Below are 26,300 nucleotides of genomic sequence, written 5' to 3' on the forward strand. Positions count from 1 at the left end.
GTGTAACAAATTGGAACAGTCCATCTACTGTCTGATAATATAACATCTAGAGGAGAAGAGAGGAAGAAAATGGATACATCAAATGAAATAAATGACCACCTTAGTCACTCTGCTCACTACAGTAGGTCATCAGTCCTGTAGCCAAGCTTTGTAATGGATGTTAAACATCATGGCCACTATTAAATGCTCCATGCTGGATTTAAATAAATAAACCACTCTGATTAATCAAGCTTGGCTACATGCACAAAGACCAATAAGCATTTTTTTTTTAGCTTGCTTGATTATTTTCCCATGTTTTGAGTGTGCAGCATGGATTTATTAAGATAATACCCGTTTCCCTATTCCATTATTTCAGTCTTATCCCTGTGATTGTGCTTATGTGTTTTTAAAGAGGAGCCCTTTTGGAACTTGGTATAAAATTCAAAAAATAAACACAAGCATTCCTTAGATTCATAAATGCCAAAAATATAGTTATATCATAATTTTATGAAACAAGACGAGCTGAAAGAAAGACTTCTTGTGTTTCCCATTTCAAGGACTTCTGATGATGCAGCTTTCACGATGGCAGCACATCTTCTCATTGCACTTTCTCCTCCGGGTTCACAGGAGCATGTGACATTATCGTTTTCTTCTGACTCACTTCGTTCTATCCTGACTCCTCCCCCTCCCAGACCGCTCCATTTCCAATCTTCACTCCCAGTAATGCACCTCTCTAATTGCATTAGGCGCAACAAAAAAAGAGGAAATGTATGTTCCAGAGGGAAAGTCATTTCTCCGCATCTGCAAGTGATCAAATTTGAATTGTTATGCAGAGAGAGAGGCCATTTATGATTGGATGTATAAAGTAGAGAGCGGGAGCAGGAGGACATGACCACCTCATTACTGGCTGTCACATTAACCACTATGTATACTGTTATACTCCTGGCTGCGACAGGGTCTGTAAGCTGTAACATTTATGATGTGGTGTGTCTCTTTAACAGCTAACATCCATACCTACACATGTCATGATTTAAGCCACCATTGATGTCCCTGCCCAATAGCATAAGCGAGGGTGTATAATATCTCTAATGGGGGTGAGTCAACAACAGATTCTATTTACAATTGGAGTAAATGTAAGAAAGAAAGATCAGAAACTGGAGCAATAATTCATAAATACCCATGATTGAATCAGAGGTAGGCTACACTCACCTGTAGTTGTGAGTCAGCTCCGCTCTGGACCGCATGGGCACCTCCCGGTAACAACCAGAAGTACCCAAGTGTTGCATCAGCGATGTACAGAGGCGTGTGTGTGTGTGTGTGGGGGGGGGGGGGCAGTTAGTGGGGCACCTGGGGGGCTAAACACCGCTCAAAATTTTTACAAAATTTTGGCAACGGAAAAACAGGCATGGCCATATTCACCTCAATATATCTGAATGATGATTGGTTCTATGGGTACCCACAAGAGTTGCAGACTGTGGAGTGGGGTAGGCGCGGCTGAATGATGTGCTCTTTAAAGGCGGAATTCATTTACCAGCAACACATTTTTGTTCTGAGCTTTTTATATTAGTTTCTGCAGATTATTTTAGACTAAATCCGACATATGCAATACAGAAATTCATTTGAGATTTGTGAGTATAATTTGTTTTTCTGCAAGTGCTTCCTCCTTTTAATCGCGGCCAGCAGATCAAAGCACTTTCTCCGATCAGAAAACTGCCAATTGGTGAGTGGAAATTTCCACGCTGTGGAAAAAAATATGTCACACAATTATAATGATTATTTAAAAACTAATGCATTTATTTCAGATCACATAACTTTTACAAGCAAAAACATAAAAAAAGCGATTATGCAAGAATCAGCTTGACCCTGCTATGGGCATGACTTTTTGTATAACCGCGGTAATGCGATAATCGTGGCAGCCCTAGCAAGTTCTGCACATACTCAGATGTAGGTATTGGGGGTATAGGATGAGTGGGTATAAGATGGTAGTGGGAATGGATGGAGTCTCTGCTGTAGTCTGTGTTCAGTGGCGGCACTCTGTAGCAGCTCTGTGGCAGGCTGGCCTGGAGGTCTGAAGGCTGTCTGGAAGCCTGGGGGAGGAGAGAGGAACTGGCTGGCTGTGGGGGGAGGCAGGTAGGGAGCCCAGCTGCTGGCGGCTCTGTGGTGGAGGGGGAGGTGGCCGTCGAGGAGGCCGCTGTGGAAGGGCTGGTGAGTGGGCACCGTGGAGCTGGCTGGGCTGCCAATCTCTGTGAGCGCCTGCAGGGACTTGATGCAGTGTGGCCGCTTGTCATCCTGGAGACAGTCTAAACTGCTGGCCGCTGAGGCAGGCATGCATGTGATAGCAGGGTCCATCCAACTGGTCGCGTTGTCCCAGCTGAGACTGTGTGAGATGCCTGCTAGCCCTACCGGTCCACTGATGTGGTTAACATTATTGGAGGATGAGGAGGATGAAGAGGCGTTTGGGAGGCACCTGAAGTTGATATTAATATTGGAGGGGAGAACTCTCAGACCATCCTGCCACTCTTTCACTTTTAAGCCATCTATGGAGCCACTGTTCTCTGAGATAGCGATCCCTCCCAGTCCCGTGTTGTGCTGAGGGGGCAGATCCAGGTGTGAGGCAGCACTGGTTGAGTGGTTCAAGTGTGTGAGGTTCTTGCGTGTGGGGACACTCATCCAGGTGTGTCTGGTCACTTGCTGCTGCTGACTGGCCTGGCTGTTGTGACTGCTGTGGAGGGAGGAGCTGTAGTGTGGCTGGGGGAGGTGAGGAGGGCCGCTGGGGAAATGGTGAGAGGCGCCAGGGTTTGGGCTGGGGGGCAGCAGGTTGGGGTCGTGGTGGGACCTGTGAGAGAGGAACCCTGGGGTCAAGGGGGTCTGATCCTGCACCGAGAGCTCCTTGTCTATCAGGTCGGCCAAGGCGTTAAGGGAGACGTTGCATGGGTCAAAGCCCAAATCATCATCCTCCTGTTTGGTGGATGAGCCAAAACCAAAGGCTGCCTTTGTGGAGGAAGACACTGGTATTGTGTCTGATGTGAAGAAGCTCTGTGATTCAGGCGTCATGGGCCAGTCAGAGGCACCACGGGGGGAGCTGAGGAAGGGGGACAGCCGGCCAGCAGGGAGATGGTTTGGATGTCGGAAATTGCTGTTGTCTGAAAAGACTGACTGGGACTCTGCTGCCACGCCCATAAAGGGCGAATGGTCTGTGAGGGCTGCCACAAGCATGGACACCACCAGGCTGGGTTTGGTTAAGCCCGGGGGGGCGCAGGGGGAGTCACTTTTGGGTATATGTTGTAAAGTCTCTCCATTTACCAGACTGATCGATTCTGGAGGCTTGTCACTGCGACTGTTGTCACAGTTACAGATGAAGGGGGACAGGGCAGTACCCTGGCCAGGAGCCAGCTCTGCATCTAGCCCATCTGAAGTCATAACTTCTTGATAGCAGTCTAGCAGTGGAGGGGACTTGCAGTCTTCTGAGAGCCCATTGGCTAGTTTGCTATGCCCCGCAAGTGCCCGCCACCTGTGTTTAGCATTTCCGTTGTTGATCCTCTGTGTTGAGTCACTCTTTGACTTTTCTGCTGCACATGCTGGAGGTTGTACACAGCTAGGGTTCATTTCATAGAGAAATTTGTGCTCACACCTTCTGTGTTTCCCTGCCTGTATATCCTCTTTAGTAAAGCTAGCCGCTTTGTCCCCCTCAGCATGTAGAAACATACAATCTGCTTTGGGACACAGCATACCTTTGAGGAAGTAACTGCAGTGTTTAGCTGTGCCTAAATAAACCTTGAGTGTTCTACCATCAACAACCACATTATTCATACACTGTATTGCTGTGAGAGCATCTTCAGAGCGGATGTAAGTGACATATGCGCTGGGATTTGGCCCATGTGAACCTGCATAAGATGTGCTGTTGTTGATGATCACTTTATGGATTTTCCCAAATTTCCCAAAGTGCCTTTTTAGGATCTCGGGGTCGGCAAGCCGTGGTGACATACCCAAAACAAACACCAGGTTTCTCTGGACCACTCTGAGACCTGCTAGATGCTTTCGGTTTTCCGTAACCTTCTGCTTCTTCTCTTTCTGCTTCCTCTTCTTCCCATTTGTCATCCTTTGGGTCATCTCCTGTGACATGGGCTTGTACACAGCAGGGTTCTCTGGGTAGCGCTTTCTGCAGGCAGGGCAGAGGCCGTTCTCCTCTGTGCAGATCTGGTGCCAGCAGAAGCTACATATCTGGTAGCTGCAGGTGCAGGGGAAGAAGTTGCTGTCATCAATATCCAGCGGCTCCATGCACAGGGGGCACTTCATGGGTTCGTCCTTAATCTCAGGGCTGTGGGACATCCTATGACACGGCATGGGTGTTTGTTGTAGCTGCTCTTTTCTTTGTTCTTCTTCCTCTAATGGCTTTCCGGCAGACAGGGTGCCTTGCAACACATTGCCTCTCACAGGTGGGTAATCTTCTTCTTCGAATCTCTTCTCCTTCTGATGGCAGATGACAGAACCTGTCTGTATTTAGCTAAGGTGCCAGTGACATCACCGATGACATCACAATTGCTCGAGTGACATCACTGATGACATCATCACCGCTAGCATAAGTGACCATCTGTGATTTATGACATCACTGAATGATGTCACAATGTCTGACATCATCAGTGATGTCATAGATCCTTTTCTACTTACACACGGAGGCATTGTGACTGACATCAGTGATTTATGATGACATCATCACTGATAACATCACAATTGCTTGTGACATGATTGATGACATCACTGATTACATCACAATTGCTTGAGTGACATCACTGGTGACATCACAATTGCTCAACATCATCACTGATGTCATGTTCTACAAGCAAAAGGCAGCAATGAAATACTTGCTTACTACAAAAAGATAAGCAGTTTTGGTGTCTGGCAAAATTATTTAAAGTGACTGCCACCATCAGTGACAGTGATGTCATCAGTGATGCGAACTTGGGCAATTGTGCACTGCACATGCCAATAGAGCAGGCGATTGTGCGCTGTGCATGCCAATAGAGCAGGCGAGACCACGCAGCAGCTGAGCTGCAGGCGAGGCCGCATAGCGGCCGAGCTGCGTCTGAGGGTTTCAGCCCCGAAGGGGGCAATACCCTAGTAATTACTATACTTTAACTATTGTTCAGCCCTATTGAAATGATGCTGTATGCGGTCTTTGTTAGTCATTTATAATGATAGCTTTTGTCTGATGATTTGTGTGGTCCGTGACAAGGCGCCAAGACAAATTATCTTTATGATTTACCTTTACTGCATGAGTATTAGGTGGGTTAATCTCATCACTCGTTCGAAGATAGATTTTGATGTATTTTAATCTTTACATTTGGTAAAACATCCATATAATTTTTTTGTTTCATGATGTGATTTACAAGCTCGTGCCTATTCTTTCAATAGCCTGCAGCATAAAAATATGGAAAATAAATGATCAATCTGCATAGAAAGTAACATAAGTATAGTATTGAAGTACATTAGTGCTAAATTATTTTGTTTGTTTACTTTATTTTTCTGAATTACTCCATGCCAAGGTATGACAACTACCAATCCACACCCATGAACTAGTTGGGCCCTAACTAGGTCATGGGCGTGGCTTGGCACAGGATTAAAGCATACCGGTCATTTCAGATTCCTGGAGCCTGCCAACATCAGAGGATAATTGTTCACAAATTGTTTGATAAATAAAATGCTTTCATCTGCAAAAGTTAATTATTAGTTTTAAAGATTTCGTTTCACAAATTTCACAACAATTTGTTGAAAATCAACAGGCAAGGTTGCGGCTGTTCAGTGGAGCCTGTTCAGTCCTGGCCAGTGGGATGAGGATCCTGGGCATCACACCAGTTGATGCAATGTGATGAGGATCCTGGGAATTACACCAGCTGAGTTAATGTGAGGATCCTGGGCATCACACCAGCTGATCAAATGTCAATCCTCTCAAAGTCTTGTATTATTTTAACAATGTCATTTCATGGCTGTTGATGCCATACTGTTAATTTTGCTGTAAATAAAGATCCTTCATATTTTAAAAACATCTCCTTTGATTGAACCCAGTTCCTCACAGAAGTTATTTCTGTTGAGATGGGAATGAGGAAACGGTTGACATCAAGGTAAATACTACACATTCATTGTTGAAGCATCGCTGACAGAAATATAGCGCAGTCCACTGAGGAAGGCTGTCACTTCAACAGGTTCAACTGTTCATGTCACCGTCTGTACTTTGAAACCACAACTATGGAAGTTATTTTGAAAATTAAATTACGCTGAAATAAAATTACAAATTTGAAAAAACAGCAAAACACATGATATTCAAGCTCAATGTCAGTAAAACACCCACAATACTTCAATTCATATATTAAATATAGCGTTGAAACAGTCATGTTGTATATTGAAAGTTTTCACATTCTGCAATGAATATTCCAGTTAGTACATGGTCAGTATTATGTATGTTCTGAAAATAATTCAGGCATGGCAACTGTAGCTTTGAACAGATTTCCATTGACTTAAGCTTTTAATAAAAGCTTTTAAATGCCTTTCAAAAAGTAAATTACAGATATGATAAAAAAAACACATAACCACAGAATCAAGAGACTGGAGATATGCTACTATACATGCAGTCTGTTGTCCTCCCTCTGTCACAGCAGTACTGTGTGATATGACAATGATAAGACAATATGTACAGTTCAAAACGGCTTGAAAACTTCTAGCAGTTCAATTGCTATTTCTGTGCGCTCTACTCTACAATATACTGTACAAGTCTTTACTTCACGCTCCAGCATGACTGAAGACAAGTTACTATTTCAGTGATTGCTTAGAAGTTAGAATTATTTCCAAAGCTTATGAGCAGCTAGTTAACAGGAAATCGACTGACAATAAACTAATTTGTGCCATTCCTTACTCCCCTCTAGCTGAGGACATGGCCACTGTCATCAGGTCCCACTGGCATATACTGGCCACTGACTCCACTCTCCAGAGAACACTCCATGTATCACCACGCGTTGTTTTTAAGAGACCACCGAACTTGAGAAACATGCTTATCAGAGCGGACTGCGGGGGGACTGCGGGGCTGCTGCCCCGAAACCAGCTACGTTTTTACCTCCACCTGAACCTGGTAATTATAAACGCGGACACTGCCAGCAATGTAATTTCACACACAAGACTCACAAATTTTATCACCCTCACACTGGAAAGGCATACGACATCAAAGGATTGATCTCATGTAAAACCAACAATGTAATTTACCTTTTGAAATGCCCGTGCGGACTGGCGTATGTAGGGAAAACATCTAGACCCCTAAAGAACAGAATCTCAGAACATCGCAGCAATATTAGGACTGCTGATCAGAAAAGCCCAGTTGCTAAACATTTCAATCTCGACACTGTGCTGCATCAGTGTCGCCTCTCTGAGCTACATTGGCATTGAACACGTCCAGCTACCCCGCCGGGGAGGCGATATTGATAATCTCCTGTTGAGACGTGAACTTTTCTGGATGTACACACTGAACACTGTATCTCCTGGAGGTCTAAATGAGGAGATGGACATTCGCCCCTTCTTATGAAGCAGATATGTGATTTGTGTGTGTTATCAGATGTTTATTCCAGTGTGCCCTTTATAGTGTGGTAAAAAATGTTGTGGTTTGTGTGTATATATATATACATTGCTTGTTAATTGTTATGTATTATTGTATATATGGTCAGTTGCTTCACACTTTTTTTCTCGCACCTTCACACAGGTTGAGTCGCCTTAGTCACACTACAAGAAACGTACTGCTGTATTGATTTTTTTCTTCACTCATGTGATGACAGAAGTATTCTTGACTACAGACTGTTGTTTCTCTCTTTGTTGTATGACATATGTAGTCTATGACTTTCACTCCTCTGATTGATTGTTATTATACACAGCTGCGTTGTTCAATCATGTGACCTCTTTACTATCAGGTGACTACTGTATTTAAGATGGCGTCTCACCTCTGTATAACTGTCTGACGAAGAGCTAGTTAGCTCGAAACGTTACCACCTGCACTTGGTGCAATAAAGCTATTCAAAAGGAGTCCTTGTAGTGTGCGAGCGATTTTTCATTTGTTTCACAGCTAGTTAACAGGGCCAGGTTTGTTGAAAACGGCCAAATAGGAGTCCTGTAACATCGCTTGAAAGATGATCTGAATCATTTTTGGCAAACCAGTTGCCTGGCTCGAGGCGGTGGTGTGTGTGAAGCACAGGTTGTGCTGTGAGATGAACTGAATACAGTGCCGTATTGTAGCATTTACTTTCTGTAATATGTAGCGCTGTGTGGCTAAGTCTCCTTCTTAGACTGCCTTGTATTTTGCACTTATCGGTCTCTAATGCACTTTAAACTACACTGGCACTTTTGAACTGAACTTACTTTGCACTATGTCGTGGTCTATTGTGTCTCCATTTTGTTTTTATGGTTTTATGGTCTTTTATGGTTTTTATAGTTTTATGGTCTATTTGTGTCTGCACTTTGTTTTCATGTTTTATTTCGAGTCTTGTGTGATTTTATGACTGTTTTGTTTTTTGCTCTGCTGCAACCCAAAGTGCCCTTCTGGGACATATGAATAAACTTGAACTTGAACTTGTCCCACCTGTTGTGTTTGAGAAATAACAGGAGGTGGGTCGCTCGCTGCGGGGGGCTCCTGGAGGTCCAACACAGCTCGGCTCCTCCGCTGAAAGAAGCGTTTCTTGTGCCTGTGTTAAAGCCTCACACGGTGATCAGTTTCTGTCTGGACTCCCTGTCTGCATCTAGCCTGGGCAGCTTGAGGGTGTCTTGCTTTGGGAGTCCGTACAGATAGATGGAGACGCACACCAGCAGGGCTCCGGAGGCAAAGGTGACGGCTGTGGCACAGTGAGGGGAAAACAACGTGAGACTTTGACACCATTTGGAAAAGAAAGAAAAAAACATTACGGAAGCAAACTGAAAAGCTTTGTGGAATGGGAACAATTGAGGATGCCGTCGTCAGTTTTGAAATAATGAGGAAGCAACATTTGTCTTGTTGGATGCAATGGTTCTTTTGGCTTTCAAAGCTGTGCTGTTTCTATGGATTAAATGATCTCGTCATACAAAGAGCTCAGCAGGCCAGATGAATCAGATGGCTGAACAGGTCAAGCTGGTTTTTCTGTCATGGTTGGTTTGTGAAGTTGACAAGATCAGCAAATGGCCGTATATTTAAATATGAACTATACTCTCAAATCACTCATGAGTATTAACAGCATTTTATTTAGAAAAACGAATAGTCAGGTAGACACAATAGACAATAGTCTAGAAACAAATATTTTTCCATACTCTTCCTTTTTCCATACTTTTTCAGACCTGGAAAATACTAAAATCAAATTCCATACTTTTCCATACCTGCGTAGGAACCCTGTCATATGTATACGTGTATGCCAGCCTACTAGAGAAAATCTTCAAAATAAATAAATACTTGACAATTCATTTTCTTTTATGAGTAACCGTTGTGCATGATCTTATACCTAAAACACAACAAAGGCCACGGTGTTTCCTACACCACAGGCACATACTGTAGCGTGCACCTGCCTGATGATCTTCAGTGTGTTATTAGTAGTCCAGTTGGTGCGCATTAATGTGGTTGTGAAACCCTGACGTGCTGATCTGTAGTCCAAACAAGACCACAGACACCAGAGATGGGAAAAGTACACACATTCTTTATGAAGAAGTAGAGTTACTGGTGTAAAAAAAGACTGGTAAAAGCAGAAGTTGTGAACTTGTTTACTCAAGTAAAGTAAAAAAATAAATAATAATTGTTTTATTTTAACTATTTATATGGCTGTTTTTAAGTAACCCCTTTTAAGGTAGCCTTTATTCTTCTCTTTTATTGTGTCTTGTCCTTAATCTGTGTTTTGTTTGATCTATCTATGAAAGGTACAGGTAGCACTACCTTCCAAACATGGCCGCTGACCTCTTTTCCTTCCAAAAAGACAGATTATGTGCATGTTGGATTCATATTTCATTGTGTGGTGAGTACCCGAAGCACATGTATTTTGGCGCCGTCAGATGTGTGTTTTGGCAGATTTTTAACAGCTGTACCATTAGCCTCCATTCTATGGCGATACTAACTAACTTCACGACTGTAGCTCACTGTCAACTGCGCCGACAGTGCCGGTAAGGCATGGTGTATCTTGGTTATGTGGGGTGGATGTGGCAAATGAGCTAAACTCCCGAAAAAGGGCAGTATCCCTTTAAGTACAGTAACAAAGTATTTGTACATTGTTACTTCAAGTCTCTGACAGACACGGACGTACTTATCTGTAGTCCAAACAAGCAGACAGACTCCACAGTTGAGAGAACGATGGCGGCCGCCGCAGAGAAGCCCTTCATGATGTTGTCCGTGTACTTCACCACTATAGATGTGAACAGACCACCCACAATGGCCAGGACTAACAGGGCACAAAAAAAAGACAACAAAATTAATGTACACACAAAACAAAGTGAAAACAAAGAAGAAGAGAATGTGGGGTTTGGCTTGACTTACACACTACAAAGCACACCCATGGTGTGTAACCAAAGAAGAAGCCTTTCTCCACCACCTGACCGCCATCAGTCAGATAAACGCCAAACAGGGTGACCACGATGCCAGACAGGTACATCTGGATGTTCCTCACCCACAGGGATGTGTCAGAGCTCTTCACGACCTTCTCAAAGTACACACCTTGACCAGGACAAACAAAACATCTTAAAGGGACAGTTCACATTTTTTTTAAGTCTTTAGCCCCATTTGCTACTTACCATTGATGATGTTGATTGGTAGAGTTCTTTCTCAGCACAATCCATCCTGTTCCTCATAGTAGCTCTGGAAAGTTGGGCAAAAATGAATGCAAGGTGAATGGGGTCATGCGCCTGTATGTACAAGCTGACTGAGGCTCACTGAAATGTCATCCACAGTGCACATGAAGTAAATTTCAGTGAGATTCAGTCAGCTTGTACATACAGGAGTGTGAACCCATTGACCTTGCATTTATTTTTGCCCAACTTTTCAGAGCTACTATGAGGAACAGGATGGATTGTGCTGAGAAATAACTCTACCAATCAATCAACATCATATGGTAAATGGTAAATGCATTTATATAGCGCTTTTATCCAAAGCACTTTACAGTCAGTAGGTACATTCACCCATTCACACACCGATGGCGGCAGGTTACCACGCAGGGACCAACGGGAGCAATTTGGGGTTCAGTGTCTTGCCTAAGGACACTTCGACATGCAGACTGGAGGAGCCGGGAATCGAACCACCAACCTCTTTTATCCAAAGCGATTAGTGGACGACCCGCTCTACCTCCTGAACTACAGCTGCCACATCATCATTGGTAAGTAGCAAATAGGGCTAGACTTTTAAAAATCTGAACTATCCCTAATCCCTGTAAGGCTCACTTATGCTCCCTGACCCTTTGTGTAGAAAAATAAATACATGCATTTCAACATCACTTCACAGATACTTCCAATACATGTACTACAGGGCAGTAGAGAGTCAAAAGTGTGAGTGTGTGTGGTACTGCTCCATTTTGTCTGTATATTTCAGAAAATATGCACAATTTTGCACGAATTGAATGCAGAGTATAAACAGAAGGCTCTGTCCATATCCGTATTTAACGGTGAGCGTATTTGAGCCTTTACAGGTCATATGAATTCAAAAATACTTCATATCTTGTGATCCGACAGCACCACAATTGAAGGAATACACTTATTTTGTGTCATCAAGTTACTGTTGTCTGACTGATGTGTGTATTTTAGGTCCCCCAATATTGGGCAAAAGGGTTAAATAGGCTACCAATCATTTCTAAAGGTGTTCTGATCGCACAATATTACCTGCAAATCCAGAGCAAACGACAGCAATAGCAATGGCCATGAACCCAACAAAAGGGTTTTGCTCAACCTGAAAAGACAGCGGTATATATGGATAAGGGCGGGGTGTAATCATCTAAACAAGGATGGAAAATGAACAAGGCAAGATGGTCAATATTGGCTGTGGGTGAAGGAAATACAGGAAGAGTCTTGGGCTAGAGCCAGAGCCACGTTACAGGGAGTGAGCACAGGTCATGCATCCAAATTTACTGAGCCGGCAAGACATGGTGGTCTCGACCTAGTTTCAAGATGAAGACCAGACACGCTGCCTCGCATCACATGTAATCTAGTGACCTCATCATATGTAATCCTAGTGTGACGAGCACAAGTGTAATCCCAGCGTGACGTCCGTGTGACGCACTTGCCTATATGACGCTGATAATGTCGTCAGTGCCGAGGCTATGACGTGGCAGTATTTATAGCCATGCTCAGCTTGTCATCGTTCTCTTTCCCTGATCTTCTGGTCGCTGTACCTGAGCTGATCGCATCCCGTTCTCTGAAAGCTGTGTTTCGCTCATTTTCAAGTCTCATCCATCCGCTGCCCTGTTCTGTTCCGGCCATCAAGCCATTCAGTCTCCCAGCGTCCGCTGTTCTGATCCTGCTAATCAAGCCATCGTAATCGCAGGTCCTCCTTAATCATCGTTCTCAGCATGTCCACGTTCGAGGCAGGCGCAGTTCCACGACGAGGACGGGGAATTCGGCTCGGACTAGAATAGAGAATCCCTTCCCCCCGTAGGGGATTCTTCAGGAATCAAGACATTGGTGGTGGACTGGGGAGGTGGGTGGGTCGAAACACAGCTTTCAGAGAACGGGATGCGATCAGCTCAGGTACAGCGACCAGAAGATCAGGGAAAGAGAACGATGACAAGCTGAGCATGGCTATAAATACTGCCACGTCATAGCCTCGGCACTGACGACATTATCGGCGTCATATAGGCAAGTGCGTCACACGGACGATTACACTTGTCGTCACGCTAGGATTACATATGATGTGAGGCAGTGTGTCTGGTCTTCATCTTGAAACTAGGTCGAGAAGACCATTTCAATCATGAGAGACCAGAGGGTAGAGTTAACAAGCAAGCTTTATTCAAGTATGGCATGGCGATAAGATCTATGGCATGAAACGGTATGGCAACTAATTCTGATGGCATGGCAGCATGGCAACTAGTTCTTTGGCGTAATGACTCCGTGGTAAGATGCCTCTCTTCTTGCGGCGAGAGAGGGCATCTGCTCGGACTAGAAGGGGGGTTTTAGGGGGTTTAGGCTAGGTTTAGGGGGTTTAGGCTAGGTTTAGGCTATAAGCTAGGTTTAGGCTAAGGGAGGGTTTTCCTTCTTAAATGCCAAGTCAGCGCGCCGAATTATGCCGGATTGGTCGATCACCCAGCGCCCGCTGTATCGCTGCGGCCACGCCCGGTCGGTGGTTTTCGTAAGTCGCTGTGCCGCCAAGCCAACCGGTCGGCGACAAGCGTTGCATTCCGCCCAGCGCCCGCTGTAGCGCTGAGGCAAGCAGACCGGTTGGCGGTTGTGGGTTTTTCTTTCTTTTGGGGGATTCTCTATTCTAGTCCGAGCAGATGCCCTCTCTCACCTCAAGATGAGAGGCATCTTACCACGGAGTCATTACGCCAAAGAACTAGTTGCCATGCCATTAGAATTAGTTGCCATACCGTTTCATGCCATAGATCTTATCGCCATGCCATACTTGAATAAAGCTCGCTTGTTAACTCTACCCTCTGGTCTCTCATGATTGAAATAGCTTTTACCATTTTAACACAGTGCAGACTGTGTTTCACGACAGCCCTACCTGGACTTTGGTGGCTTCTGCAGGTCTACTGTACCTGGACTTTAGTGGCTTCTGCAGGCGTACTGTACCTGGACTTTAGTGGCTTCTGCAGGCCTACTGTACCTGGACTGTGGTGGCTTCTGCAGGCCTACTGTACCTGGACTTTGGTGGCATCTGCAGTCCTACTGTACCTGGACTGTGGTGGCTTCTGTAGGCCTACTGTACCTGGGCTTTAGTGGCTTCTGCAGGTCTACTGTACCTGGACTTTAGTGGCATCTGCAGGCCTACTGTACCTGGACTTTGGTGGCTTCTGCAGGCCTACTGTACCTGGACTTTGGTGGCTTCTGCAGGCCTACTGTACCTGGACTTTAGTGGCATCTGCAGGCCTACTGTACCTGGACTTTAGTGGCATCTGCAGGCCTACTGTACCTGGACTTTGGTGGCTTCTGCAGGCGTACTGTACCTGGACTTTAGTGGCTTCTGCAGGCCTACTGTACCTGGACTGTGGTGGCTTCTGCATGCCTACTGTACCTGGACTTTGGTGGGTTCTGCAGGCCTACTGTACCTGGACTTTAGTGGCTTTTGCAGGCCTACTGTACCTGGACTTTGGTGGCTTCTGCAGGCCTACTGTACCTGGACTTTGGTGGCTTCTGCAGGCCTACTGTACCTGGACTTTGGTGGCATCTGCAGGCCTACTGTACCTGGACTTTAGTGGCATCTGCAGGCCTACTGTACCTGGACTTTAGTGGCATCTGCAGGTCTACTGTACCTGGACTTTGGTGGCTTCTGCAGGTCTACTGTACCTGGACTTTAGTGGCATCTGCAGGCCTACTGTACCTGGACTTTGGTGGCTTCTGCAGGTCTACTGTACCTGGACTTTAGTGGCATCTGCAGGCCTACTGTACCTGGACTTTGGTGGCTTCTGCAGGTCTACTGTACCTGGACTTTAGTGGCATCTGCAGGCCTACTGTACCTGGACTTTGGTGGCTTCTGCAGGCGTACTGTACCTGGACTGTGGTGGCTTCTGTAGGCCTACTGTACCTGGACTTTAGTGGCTTCTGCAGGTCTACTGTACCTGGACTTTAGTGGCATCTGCAGGCCTACTAGTCTCGGCTCCCAGACGTTTGGTGAGCTGCGCCACCAAACGTCTGGGAATTTCACTGTCAGAAACTGTCTGTCCGAGCCCGGCGAGAACGGCCGGCAGCAGACACGCCTACATTTATTATTAGAATTTTATTTGGTAGCGGCAATGCCATTTATCATAGTCCTAACACAGAGCATGAAGCTGATATGCTCCAAACAAAATTTATAGCTGTTGTTTATTTTACAATAATGTTTCCTACCCGGAAGTGGTCCGCTTGCTACTGTGAGTCATCAGCAGGCTCTGTAACGTTAGCCTCGGGAGTCTGGCTTATGGCTGGGGGAAAGACCTCTAGCCGCCGGGGCCGGATGAAACACGTCCTATTAACAGGTTATGTTTGTTTCTAAGTGATTAATATGTTTCTCCGCAAACGCGGCAATGTTTTGGGAGACACCGGTTCTGCATGAGCGTCACTGCCCCCAGAAAGCAGGCCCGCCCACAACACTCATGATTGGTTCTCCGATGCAAGGCTTCCAACAGCGCCACCTAACGTTATGCAAAGATTTAAATAGTAATATTCTCAGTCTTACAGGAGTGAAATGGATTAAGACTGAGGGCTGAGTCTACAGGCCTACTGTACCTGGACTTTAGTGGCTTCTGCAGGCCTACTGTACCTGGACTTTAGTGGCATCTGCAGGCCTACTGTACCTGGACTTTAGTGGCTTCTGCAGGTCTACTGTACCTGTACTTTAGTGGCATCCGCAGGCCTACTGTACCTGGACTTTGGTGGCTTCTGCAGGCCTACTGTACCTGGACTTTGGTGGCATGTGCAGGCCTACTGTACCTGGACTTTAGTGGCATCTGCAGGCCTACTGTACCTGGACTTTGGTGGCTTCTGCAGGCCTACTGTATCTGGACTTTAGTGGCTTCTGCAGGCCTACTGTACCTGGACTTTAGTGGCTTCTGCAGGCCTACTGTACCTGGACTGTGGTGGCTTCTGCAGGCCTACTGTACCTGGACTTTAGTGGCTTCTGCAGGCCTACTGTACCTGGACTGTGGTGGCTTCTGTAGGCCTACTGTACCTGGACTGTGATGGCTTCTGCAGGCCTACTGTACCTGGACTGTGGTGGCTTCTGTAGGTCTACTGTACCTGGACTGTGGTGGCTTCTGCAGGCCTACTGTACCTGGACTGTGATGGCTTCTGCAGGCCTACTGTACCTGGACTTTAGTGGCATCTGCAGTCCTACTGTACCTGGACTTTGGTGGCTTCTGCAGGCCTGAATTTGGTGGCATCTGCAGGCCTACTGTACCTGGACTTTAGTGGCTTCTGCAGGTCTACTGTACCTGGACTTTAGTGGCATCTGCAGGCCTACTGTACCTGGACTTTAGTGGCTTCTGCAGGCCTCCACTGGACGAGGGTGACGCCCCCACACAGCATGAAGACGGAGAACCACTGCAGCCGGCCGAGCGAGCGGTTCAGCATGAGCACCGTGCACAAGGCTGTGCACGGGATCTTCAGCTGATAGGTAACCTGCACAGAGAAACTCAAGTCAAAGCTCAAAATGTCCAAACTTTTTGTAGGCTATTCTACGTTCCCAACCTGGGGGTCCTGACCCCTACTGGGGGGCACCAAAGCTTCACGGGGGGTCGCAAGGCCTTCTTGGCTTTAAGGCAGTGGCTCTCAAACCTTTTTACATCAAGGACCCCTGAACTGACACAAATTAGACCACGGACCCCCATTTAACAAGATTTTGTCCCATTGTCCCCCATCTGAAAAGACATTTGCTTTTAGATGTTCTATAGAGAATAGGTATACACTCATGATACACTGTGCCACTCTCCGTTAACTTCAGTGTAAAATAGCAGTAGAAAAAAATCGACAGAGGAAAAAACTAGAACGACCGCAACGCGGACTTATGCCTCCGCCATTAGTTCATTCTTGAGTCCAAATCGCCATTTGAGGCAAATTGGAAGAAATTCCGTCAAGGCACTCCTGTGATGTTGCATTACAGAGCTTGGAAATTGGGTGTGTGAGGTCACAGTGACCTTGAACTTTGACCACCAAAATGTAATCAGTTCATCCTTGAGTTCAAGTGGACGCTTGAGGCAATTCGAAGAAATTCCATCAAGACATTCCTGAGATATCGCATAAACAAGCTTGAAAATGGCATTCGAGAGGTCAGTGACCTTGACCTTTGATCACCAAAATGTAATATTTTCATCCTCGCGTCCAAGTCGATGTTTGAGCCAAATCAGAAGAAATTCTATCAAGCCGTTCTTGAGATATTGCGTTAACCAAGTTGGGAATGACGTTCGTGAGGTCACAGTGACCTCGTTTGACCACCAAAATGTAATCAGTTCATCCTTGAGGCCAAGTTAATGTTTGAGGCAAATTTGACGAAATTCTGTCAAGGCGCTCCTGTGATGTTGCATTACAGAGCTTGGAAATTGGGTGTGTGAGGTCCAAATTTGACGAAATTCCGTCAAGGAGATATGGCGTTAACAAGCTTGAAAATGGCATTGGAGAGGTCACAGTGACCTTGACCTTTGATCACCAAAATGTAATCCTTTCATCCTTGCGCCCAAGTCGACGTTTGAGCCAAATTGGCAGAAATTCCATCAAGCCGTTCTTGAGATATCGCTTTAACGAACTTGGGAATGGCATTTGTGAGGTCACAGTGACCTTGACCTAATCAGTTCATCCTTGAGTCCAAGTCAATGTTTGAGGCAAATTTGATGAAACTCCGTCAAGGCATTTCTGAGATGTTGCGCTAACAAGCTTGAAAATGGCGTTCGAGAGGTCACAGTGACCTTGGCCTTTGACCACCAAAATCTAATCAGTTCATCCTTGAGTCCAAGTCGATGTTTGAGACAAGTTTGATTAAATTCCGTCAAGGCATTCCTGAGATATCGCATTAACAAGCTTGACAATGGCGTTCGAGAGGTCACAGTGACCTTGACCTTTGACCTTTGACCACCAAAATCTAATCAGATCATCCTTGAGTCTAAGGCCATGTCCACACAGAGACGGAAGCGATCTTTTTTTTTTCGTTTAACCCTTGTATCCCAATTATGAATAATCCTCAATTTACCGCTAAGGTCCATCTGATGGACCTTAACGCTGGGGACATACCAGACGCGAAAATTGTGCAGAAGTCGCTTAAAGTGTCCACACAGAGAGCGCAGCTCACTTTGCGCGCTCTGCTCGTCCGCTATATATTTTGCCCCAGATCTCCTGTCTTCGTTATCATGGCCAATTAAATGATGACATAAATATCTAAAGTAATAGGTTTGGGATAACAGTTAATGGCTACCTTCGTTATAAAATGCAATTGCATCATTTGTCTGTTCTCCTCCCGTTTTCCCAGTGCGTGCTGGTGCTGTTGTAGAGAGAAGGCGAGTCCTAGCTCTCTACTTGTTGCTCCGCAGGCAACGAGCCCCTAGAAGCCGCTCCCCCTCTCCCACTGCTCTTTCTCTCTTTTCACACTTCCAAAGGGGCAATCAACAACGTAAATAAACATTATTTTACTTTGAAATTGGTTTTATTTGACGAATGTCCGGTTTCAGAGTTCCTGCCTGCCCTTATCTGATCTGTTCAGCTTGACAGAGTCGCTCACGGGCGCAGACGGCCGCGCAGGAAAATAGAACTCCAGGCTGGCCTGAACGGCCCTGAGCGGCCGCTGAGCTGAGCTGAGCGGCGCGCTGCGCGCAATTCGGTGTGGACTGACAGATCTGTTAACATGGTGTCCTAATGAAAACTGGCTGCGCACAACGTCGCAAATGGTCGCGCCGCGCAGCTTACGTGCAGGAGACGCGTGCGGTGTGTTTTCACCGTAAGGGTAATACTGTAATAATTTATAAATATTAATATTCATTTTTTTATTTGAATGTTTATAATTCATTGGTAACTTCATCCCTAATACCTCATACCACCATTTCATACCTATTCGAATTTTAACCCCTCAAATGCCAGTGTACAGTAAGTACAGTAAAAAAAAAAAGTACAGTAAAAAAAAACAAGTTAATTATTTTCCTTCCCATAAAGTCAAACTGGATTTGGGTCTGATATTATGGGCAGGTTGGGGTGCTTTACAAAAGTCACCACTGCAAGATGCCTAGTGTCAAAGATTGGCAGGAATGATGTCACAATACCTATGACATCACTAGCCTATGACATCTTCAGTGATGTCATAAGATGATTTTGGTCAGACATTGTGACATCATCAGTGGGTTTTCATATTTTTTGTGATTTTTTGAAAAATAATATTTTTCATATTTTGAGCCAAAAATCCAAAAAGCACATGTTTTGGACTACCAGCCATTTTCCCCAAAACACACAAATGAGCTTTAGTCCAGCATCCATCCTGGTCTAAAGGCTTCAAATCAGTAGTGTGGACTGTCAAATTCAGTTTTCTAATATTTTCCCATCTTTGGCATAGGAATCAGTTTTTTTTACATTTCATGTAAACTGTATGGAATTTATTGCTATGCCAAAACTGGGGGAATATGGGGAAATAGCCAAACACAGTAGAAACTACAATTTTAACCGCTTGAGTCAAGGTGAGATGTGTAACATCAAGGAAATAATGATTTTTTGAAAAATTAGCTGGGAGTAAAAAATAAAATGTTGTTTTTGTGAAAAATTAACATTGAAACCAATGGGACAACTATGCAATGGACTTTGAGACCATGTAACTCCCCCAAATTTTCTACCAACTCCAAGGTTAGATATTAAGGTCAAATTTCAAGGTATTTGGTCCAGGATGCCCGCTGAAACAAATGAAATAAATTAATTTTGTAAAAATTTGCTGGGAGTACCAATAGAGTGTTTATAATGGAAGTCAATGGGTCCATCTGATGGACTAATGGTAAATTGATGTGTACTTTTGAAACAAGGTCTTTGGATGGTAGAAAGATGATAGATATGATTGATTTTTGTCAAATACCCCCAAAAAAATACCTAGCCTTAATTTCAGACCATTTACTCCAAAAATGTTGAAACGGCCCATAGGTGAATGTAGGAAATATCCATCAGATGGACTAGTGGGGTACAAGGGGAAAAGTTTTCCATAAACACGGAATCGTTTCAAGAAATGTGTGTATCCACATGAAACCACTGAATACCACTGAAACCGCTGTGGAATATATGCCAGGCTGGTAAGTGGCGCTGTAACGCTGCCACAAAGTACACCAAAAACAGAGAATAAGACAATCTCGTCAATAATGGCATTCAACCACTAGGGGCGCACAGTCTATAATGTGTATCTCACTGTAGCGAGCAGCTTAAACCCTTGGCTTTGCGGGGAGGTTTGCCATGTCAATGAATAAAATAATTAAACCTATACAGGCAAATGCAGAGCTGTTCAGCAGGGCTGATGGTCTCCCTATGCCTATAGCCTACAATATAGAACGTTAACTATCGGTGACGTTCCTGATATCATCCACTTCCATGATCTTTAGACATATATTGGGGCGGCTTTAGCTCAGGAGGTAGAGCGGGTCGGCCAATGACACAAGGGTTGGCGGTTCGATCCCCGCTCCCTCCTAGCTGCTGTCGTTGTGTCCTTGGGCAAGACACTTAACCCTCCTTGCTCCAGGGTGCGTGGCAGCCTGCCGCCATCGGTGTATGAATGGGTGAATGTAGACTATCTACTGATTGTAAAGCGCTTTGGATAAAAGCGCTATATAAATGCAGGCCATTTACCATATTGCAAACACATCCCAGCGTATTGGCCGCTCCTGCACATCACAGCACAGGCTAAATGATGCAACATAAATATACATTATATAAACTCATGGCATAAATGTGTTTTTATTGAAAAAGTGGCGTCAAGTAAGCTAAAGTCTTGTTGGAGTGGACACGTGCGGACATCACAGTGCAACCGTGTGTTCGTCAAACCTCTCACTTCACTATTCACGTTGTATTTGCAAGGGCTATATATACAGTAGGGCAACCCGAGTATGTCGGTTACACTCAGGGTTTACATTTCATTTCATTTAATTTTGTCCAATATTAAAATATTCCAGAATTGCACGTTGTATTCAAAATTAATATTATTTCTATCTAACACGTTAAGCCTGATTTTGTTTGTGTTATTGTACAAACTTAGCCGCCGCTAAGCCTTCTGGGAAATATCCGATGAAGGGAGGGGTGGATGGGAAGAGTCAGCTGTGGAGCCCTGAGGATGTTATACGCTGTTCTCCACTTGTTGCTGATGGTGGTAATAGAGGAGCATTATATTTTCCTGCAAGATCCCCTAACAGGCTCAGTAGCTGCTGTAGCACGAACGCTAGTGCCATGATTGTTATTGTTGCTGGTGGAGAGAGGTGGGGCTATGGCGTCATCGGTTCAGGAAAGATGCGTATGGGTTGTAAACACGGAAATGCAAGGGTGGCGTCTTCAGATTTATTCACTCTGGGACCCGGTTTCAAAAATTAGCGTATACTCCCAGAACGTATACTCCGAGAACGCTGGTTCCGTCTGGACGAAACCTCTATACGAGAAAAAACTTTAGCGGATACACCTAAACTCGTCTCCATGTGGACATGGCCTAAGTCGATGTTTGAGGCAAATTTGATGAAATTCCGTCAAGGCGTTCCTCAGATATCGCGTTAACGAACATCGTACGTACGTACAGACAACCCGGATCCATAATGCCTCCGGCCTGGCTATCGCCGGCGGAGGCATAAAAAACAGAATTTAATTTATAAATGACAGGGCCAGCGTGGCGAGCTGCAGGACGGGCAGGGCCACGCAGCGGCCGAGCCTTGGAATCGAGCACGCGAGATGCCTAGTAGTTAAAAAATAAATAATACAGAGAATTGTATAAAATGTTCTTAAACATCAGGAAGACTAATCTCTGATGCCATATTCACATAATCTGCTCAATATTCATCCAAATTGCTTACTTTACACAAACTTTCTGCAGTTATTGCATTGATGCGTTCACGAGTTGGGTTAATTGTACAGTTCTCCTGTGCCGTTATTGTTATGCATTGAATTGAATATAATATGAAATATATCCATAAAATATGTCAGTTGGTCAGGGGTCGTCAGTGATAGAATAGGCGAACAACATGTTCATACCTGATAGACAGCTGCATCCAGGTTGCTTAGGGCAAGAAAGGCCATGTTGTTCTGAACTGCGTACAGTACAGAGGGAACACTCAGCTTCAGCAGCTCTTTAGGACTCTGAAACACGTGTTCCACTATCGACCTCTTCAGCCGACCGGGGCTGCCCGTTTCTCTGGAAGAACAAATAGAAATACACACTTGTAAAAAAGAAAAAAGAAACCAGCGTGAATTCACAATAGCTGCGACCACATATGTGAGCATCCGAAATGCAGGACAGTGGGGCAGCCCAGCCTACTCTAAACTTGCCCACCCACTGCCCCCCTTTTAGCCAATTGGCATGGACACAAACACACGCCATCATGCCACATTTCACCCTCCTAGGGCAAAAACTGTTCCCGCTAAAGAGTGAACTTTTTGTGGACCAAGCAACCAACAGAGTGGCTTATAGAGCTGCTGGTCACAGGGTTACTCCATTCACTCAAATAGCATGTTAAGGCTTACTTGTGGTGAAGAGTCAGTGTCATCAAAATTGGCTCCAACAAGTAAAGAAAAAAACTGTACCACAAAATACTAAATACCTGCATGACTCAGTCCATGTTTCACATCACAAGACTGTTGTGAAACCAGTTCACCTGGTTCCTGGAACAGTAATCCACGTGTATGATGCTAGTAAAAATAACTTGACACACAGACTAAACACTTACGTCAGTGATACTCAACTTGCGGCCTGCGACAGGGTGCAGAGTGGCCCCCCGACCATTTTCGAATTCACAATGAAAACTAATTTTGAATAAAGTTTGTCTGAGTTCCAGCTAAATTGTAAAAAAAAATATGGTCTGCTGCCCAGGCACTGACAGTATATGTACTTAACTTAACCTAAGTAACTAGCTATCCTGTGTACACAAAATTGTGAGACTAAACTCTGGCTGACACCCCAAACCTACAATCCACTACAGAAAAATGAATATTAATGTTTGTTTGTTTATTTATTTTTAATGGCAGGAGGCCAGGGGGGCATTTTGCAAAAGTGGCCCGCGGACAAAGCAAGTTGAGTATCCCCGACTTAGGTAAATAAATTACTGAAATGATCTGTATAGGCTAGTTCAGAGGGAAACTGAAAAACAGAATTAAAATGTTATTCGTATCATCTTGGTTAACAAAATGTTGCTCTCACAATAGAATCAAGAGGAGAAAAAAGGAGCTTTGTGGATACTTATAGATAGGTTTTTAATTCACGAAGTAAAGTACATGTCTACTACAATAGTTAATCAAACAATGTACATCTTCAATGAACAGGGGCACAAAACGCAACGCGTTTCAACCTCTCTGGTCTTCGTCATACAGAAGACCAGATGTGATGGAACGAATGTCACCAGGAATACAGTTCCAAGAGACTACAGCCCTATAAAAAACAGCCTTCCTTAAATAGTTAGACCTAGGTCGGGGTAAAGTAATTTGTAATGGAACAACGGTAAGGAACACTTACTTTGCCAACATCCCCAGACTGAGTATTAACTTGATGACCTCAGTAATGCACACTGCAGTTGTGGAGAAATACAAGTCTGATGAAATAGTTCTTGTGTATCTCAAGGCCACTATGTGTGTTGCTGCCACCATTGTCATCACTGACAGGCAGTAGATCTTGAAGACCACGCTCACAGGCTCTGAAAGGACAGCAGCAGTACAGGGTGAATGGAAGGACAAGAGCAGTACATTAGTGTTACTAAATGCAATACAACATGACAGCAAAAGCCAGAGCAGCGCAAATGGCTGTTAAACCTAGCAAGGATGTAGATGAGGGGTTTTCAACGTCAGACTGTGGGCCCCCTTCTCCCCAGACAACGCTTGGGAAAAGGTGCCCCCCTTGGCCCTCGCTAAATTCCTGCCTATGCAGTGTAGGAAATTAGAAAATTATTTTGGGGGCAACTTTTGCCAAAAAAAATGTACAAAATTTCAGGGGCACTTAAAAAAAAAAGTAATTGGTGCATAAAGTTCAGGGTTGCCACGGGTCTGGAAAGTACAAAATAATCAAGGACTTAAAATGCTTGGATTTATAAAGAGGTCCTTGAAAGTACTTGGATTTAGCCTACCAGAATCTCTGAGTTTGAGCCTTGTGCACTCTTGTCATCTCAAAATGCACCTATGATACCATTTTGATATGTCATCAGTAGTGCTGGGCCAAGATTGATACACTTTCTTCCTACTGTACCTACACTATCACTCAGCAATTTGCTGATCGCTGAGCTGTCATTGGCTGTTGTGCTCTCTCGTAGGCGTTCTTAGCTCAAATATGCAGCTGGTCGCGTAGGTACCGTGCGGTGGATACATTTTGGATTTCAATCTCTTTTTTCCCAGGCTTTATTGCTTGAAAACTGCTCGAAAAGTCCTTGAAATGATTACAAAACTGTGGCAACCCTGAAGTTGCTAAAATGTAGTGTGTGTCTGTATTACCTTCTTCTGGCAAACAGCTTGCAGGTGCTGAGTGTGTGTTAGAGATGGACATGGAAATTAAATTAATTGAATGTAAATAAAATTATCCAAATCTTGAGGGCATTTTTTACCCCTTGATCACGGTTTTTAGGGGCATTCTGAGATTTCTTTGTGGCATTTTTGCCCTGGCCCCTGGCTAAATTCCTACACTGTGCCTATGGGATCATGATTATGTTATTTAGGCCAACAATTGAGCCAAGAAAGCCTGATATTGCCATTTGACTTCAGGCTATACCAAATACTTAAAAAGATCTGTCTGAAGGCATTTTTTTTGTTTGACTCTGGGAAAGTTGGGGAAACTGTTAATTCAACCAAACTACTGTTTCCCTGAACCAAATCTCACACATTTAGGATATTCTATGTGATCTCCTTTTGATAACTAATGTAACGTTAATATGTTTTCACTTCCATTCACTGAGCCTCCCCTGAAACTGCTTGGAGCCCCCCTGGGGAGGCCCGCCTCCCACTTTGAAAACCTACTAAGGACTGTGCAAAAGTCTGTCATATGTGCATAATTATGTCAAAGAAATCCATAAAGCGAAGATGCTTTCAAAACTAATACAATAGACCCCTTATACGCCTACGTCACAATGACAACAAGCAGCGTCAGATGCGCAAGACGGAGGCAGAAAGACAGACACTGCGCAGCCCTGTCAAGTAGTTTTCCAATGGCCCGAAAACTATTCGAGCTAGATATGTCTTCGTGTTGTGCAGTGCGATGCCAGAATCGGAAAGCTATTGTAGCAAAGTATTCGGGTCCGCCTATTCACACTTGGTTAATAAAATAATAAACGATAGAGCCAGGCTGTAAGGTTATAACAAGCTTTTCCCCACATATCCTGTTCTACGCAACTCGAGGGAACATACACAGCCTCGCACACACGCAATAGAACACAACACAATTCACTGAACAGTCTGTTACACTATCAACAAAGCAAGGACTAAAGTTTTACCGAATCCCGTCAACTCATACTGCTTTTAATGCTAACCGTAGGTGTCTTTGGTTGCAAGCCGAAAGAGGAAATCGTTAAAAATGCCCGACTTTGCAGTGCTCGCTCATTTCATATCAGGTAAACTGTACGTAGTAGGCTGCTAGTAACAGCCACATCGCTTGGTTAGTTAACAACCAAGTAACGTTAAATAATGTCATTATTGAGTTGAACTGATTGGAACGAGGACATCATTAAAAATGCCCGACTTTGTAGTGCTCTTCATAATCAGGTAAGCTGCCTGAAACTGTAGGCTGCTCAGCCACATCGCTCGGTTAGTTAACGACCAAGTAACGTTACATAATGTCATTATTGAGTTGTGTGCATTATCAACATAACAATATATCTTTGCAAGTTACAGAATAATTATCTACGCTATGCCCAGTTATAAAGGAATGCACGATATGTATTGCCGGCCACTAGGCTTGGCCAATTGACAGCGCCAGTGCATATGGGTCTGTAAGACATATCCCATTAAACAGCGTTAATTTCGATGCATAACATTGCTTATCACTAGGCGATAAGCTGTGGTAGTAAGCCGAGAACTGCATTTTAAAACTAAAATATAACTGTGTGTTGCAGATGGGCATAGAGCAGTCCTGACAGCGGGGCTTTTACACAGTTCTCACTGTCTGTCAATGCTGGGCTGACAGCTGATTAAAAACTCACCGTTAGCCATGGTTATTGTGCCGTGTGTCAGTGTGTGTGAGAGGAAGCCAGTTATCCACTACATGTCTGTTACAAGTCACTCAGGGCCAGCTCCTGTCTGCTTCTCCCAGAATGCAACGAGAACTTGCGAAGGGTCAGGTGTTGGCATAGATATTATATTACTATAGATGGGTCACCGCAGGCTCCGCCAATTCTAACAAATGGTAGCAGCAAGTCTCCTAAATTGTCACGTGACTCCAATAGACTCACAGACCTGCCGAAAGGAAGTGAGTTGAAGTTGGGCCGTCTTGCTTGAAATCCTATCGTCTTTGGTGTTGGTTATCCCCATGCAGAGCAATCTAGTAGGCTAAGTAA

The 26,300-nt window shown here is 44.5% G+C and overlaps 1 protein-coding gene and 1 pseudogene across 2 annotated transcripts; both read right to left on the minus strand.

The window, feature by feature from the left end:
- Positions 1 to 1,917: 1,917 nt before the first annotated feature.
- Positions 1,918 to 4,308, minus strand: LOC310770948 (CCR4-NOT transcription complex subunit 4 pseudogene; annotated as a pseudogene). Its single transcript has one exon. The product of its transcript is annotated as a CCR4-NOT transcription complex subunit 4 pseudogene (transcript).
- Positions 4,309 to 6,359: 2,051 nt separating this feature from the next.
- On the minus strand, positions 6,360 to 26,042 carry LOC310770946 (CMP-sialic acid transporter-like). The gene is made up of 8 exons (XM_083663643.1): positions 25,947 to 26,042; positions 23,285 to 23,462; positions 21,811 to 21,970; positions 16,102 to 16,254; positions 11,827 to 11,893; positions 10,496 to 10,672; positions 10,266 to 10,400; positions 6,360 to 8,840 (listed from the first exon to the last, which is right to left on the minus strand). Exons 1-8 carry the CDS (start codon positions 25,954 to 25,956, stop codon positions 8,707 to 8,709), a joined length of 1,014 nt encoding a protein of 337 aa, XP_083519769.1. The 5' UTR covers positions 25,957 to 26,042; the 3' UTR covers positions 6,360 to 8,706.
- Between the last annotated feature and the right edge of the window lie 258 nt (positions 26,043 to 26,300).

Source organism: Poromitra crassiceps, assembly GCF_964638095.1.
Source record: "Poromitra crassiceps genome assembly, contig: HAP1_SCAFFOLD_272, whole genome shotgun sequence".
NCBI lineage: Eukaryota > Metazoa > Chordata > Actinopteri > Beryciformes > Melamphaidae > Poromitra > Poromitra crassiceps.

Coding starts and splice junctions, on each gene's coding strand:
- LOC310770946 (XM_083663643.1), bottom strand. Junction 21,971..23,284: donor AGTCTGGGGATGTTGGCAAA/GTAAGTGTTCCT, acceptor TTGTTCTTCCAG/AGAAACGGGCAGCCCCGGTC. Junction 10,673..11,826: donor CGTTTGCTCTGGATTTGCAG/GTAATATTGTGC, acceptor GTCCTGGTCAAG/GTGTGTACTTTGAGAAGGTC.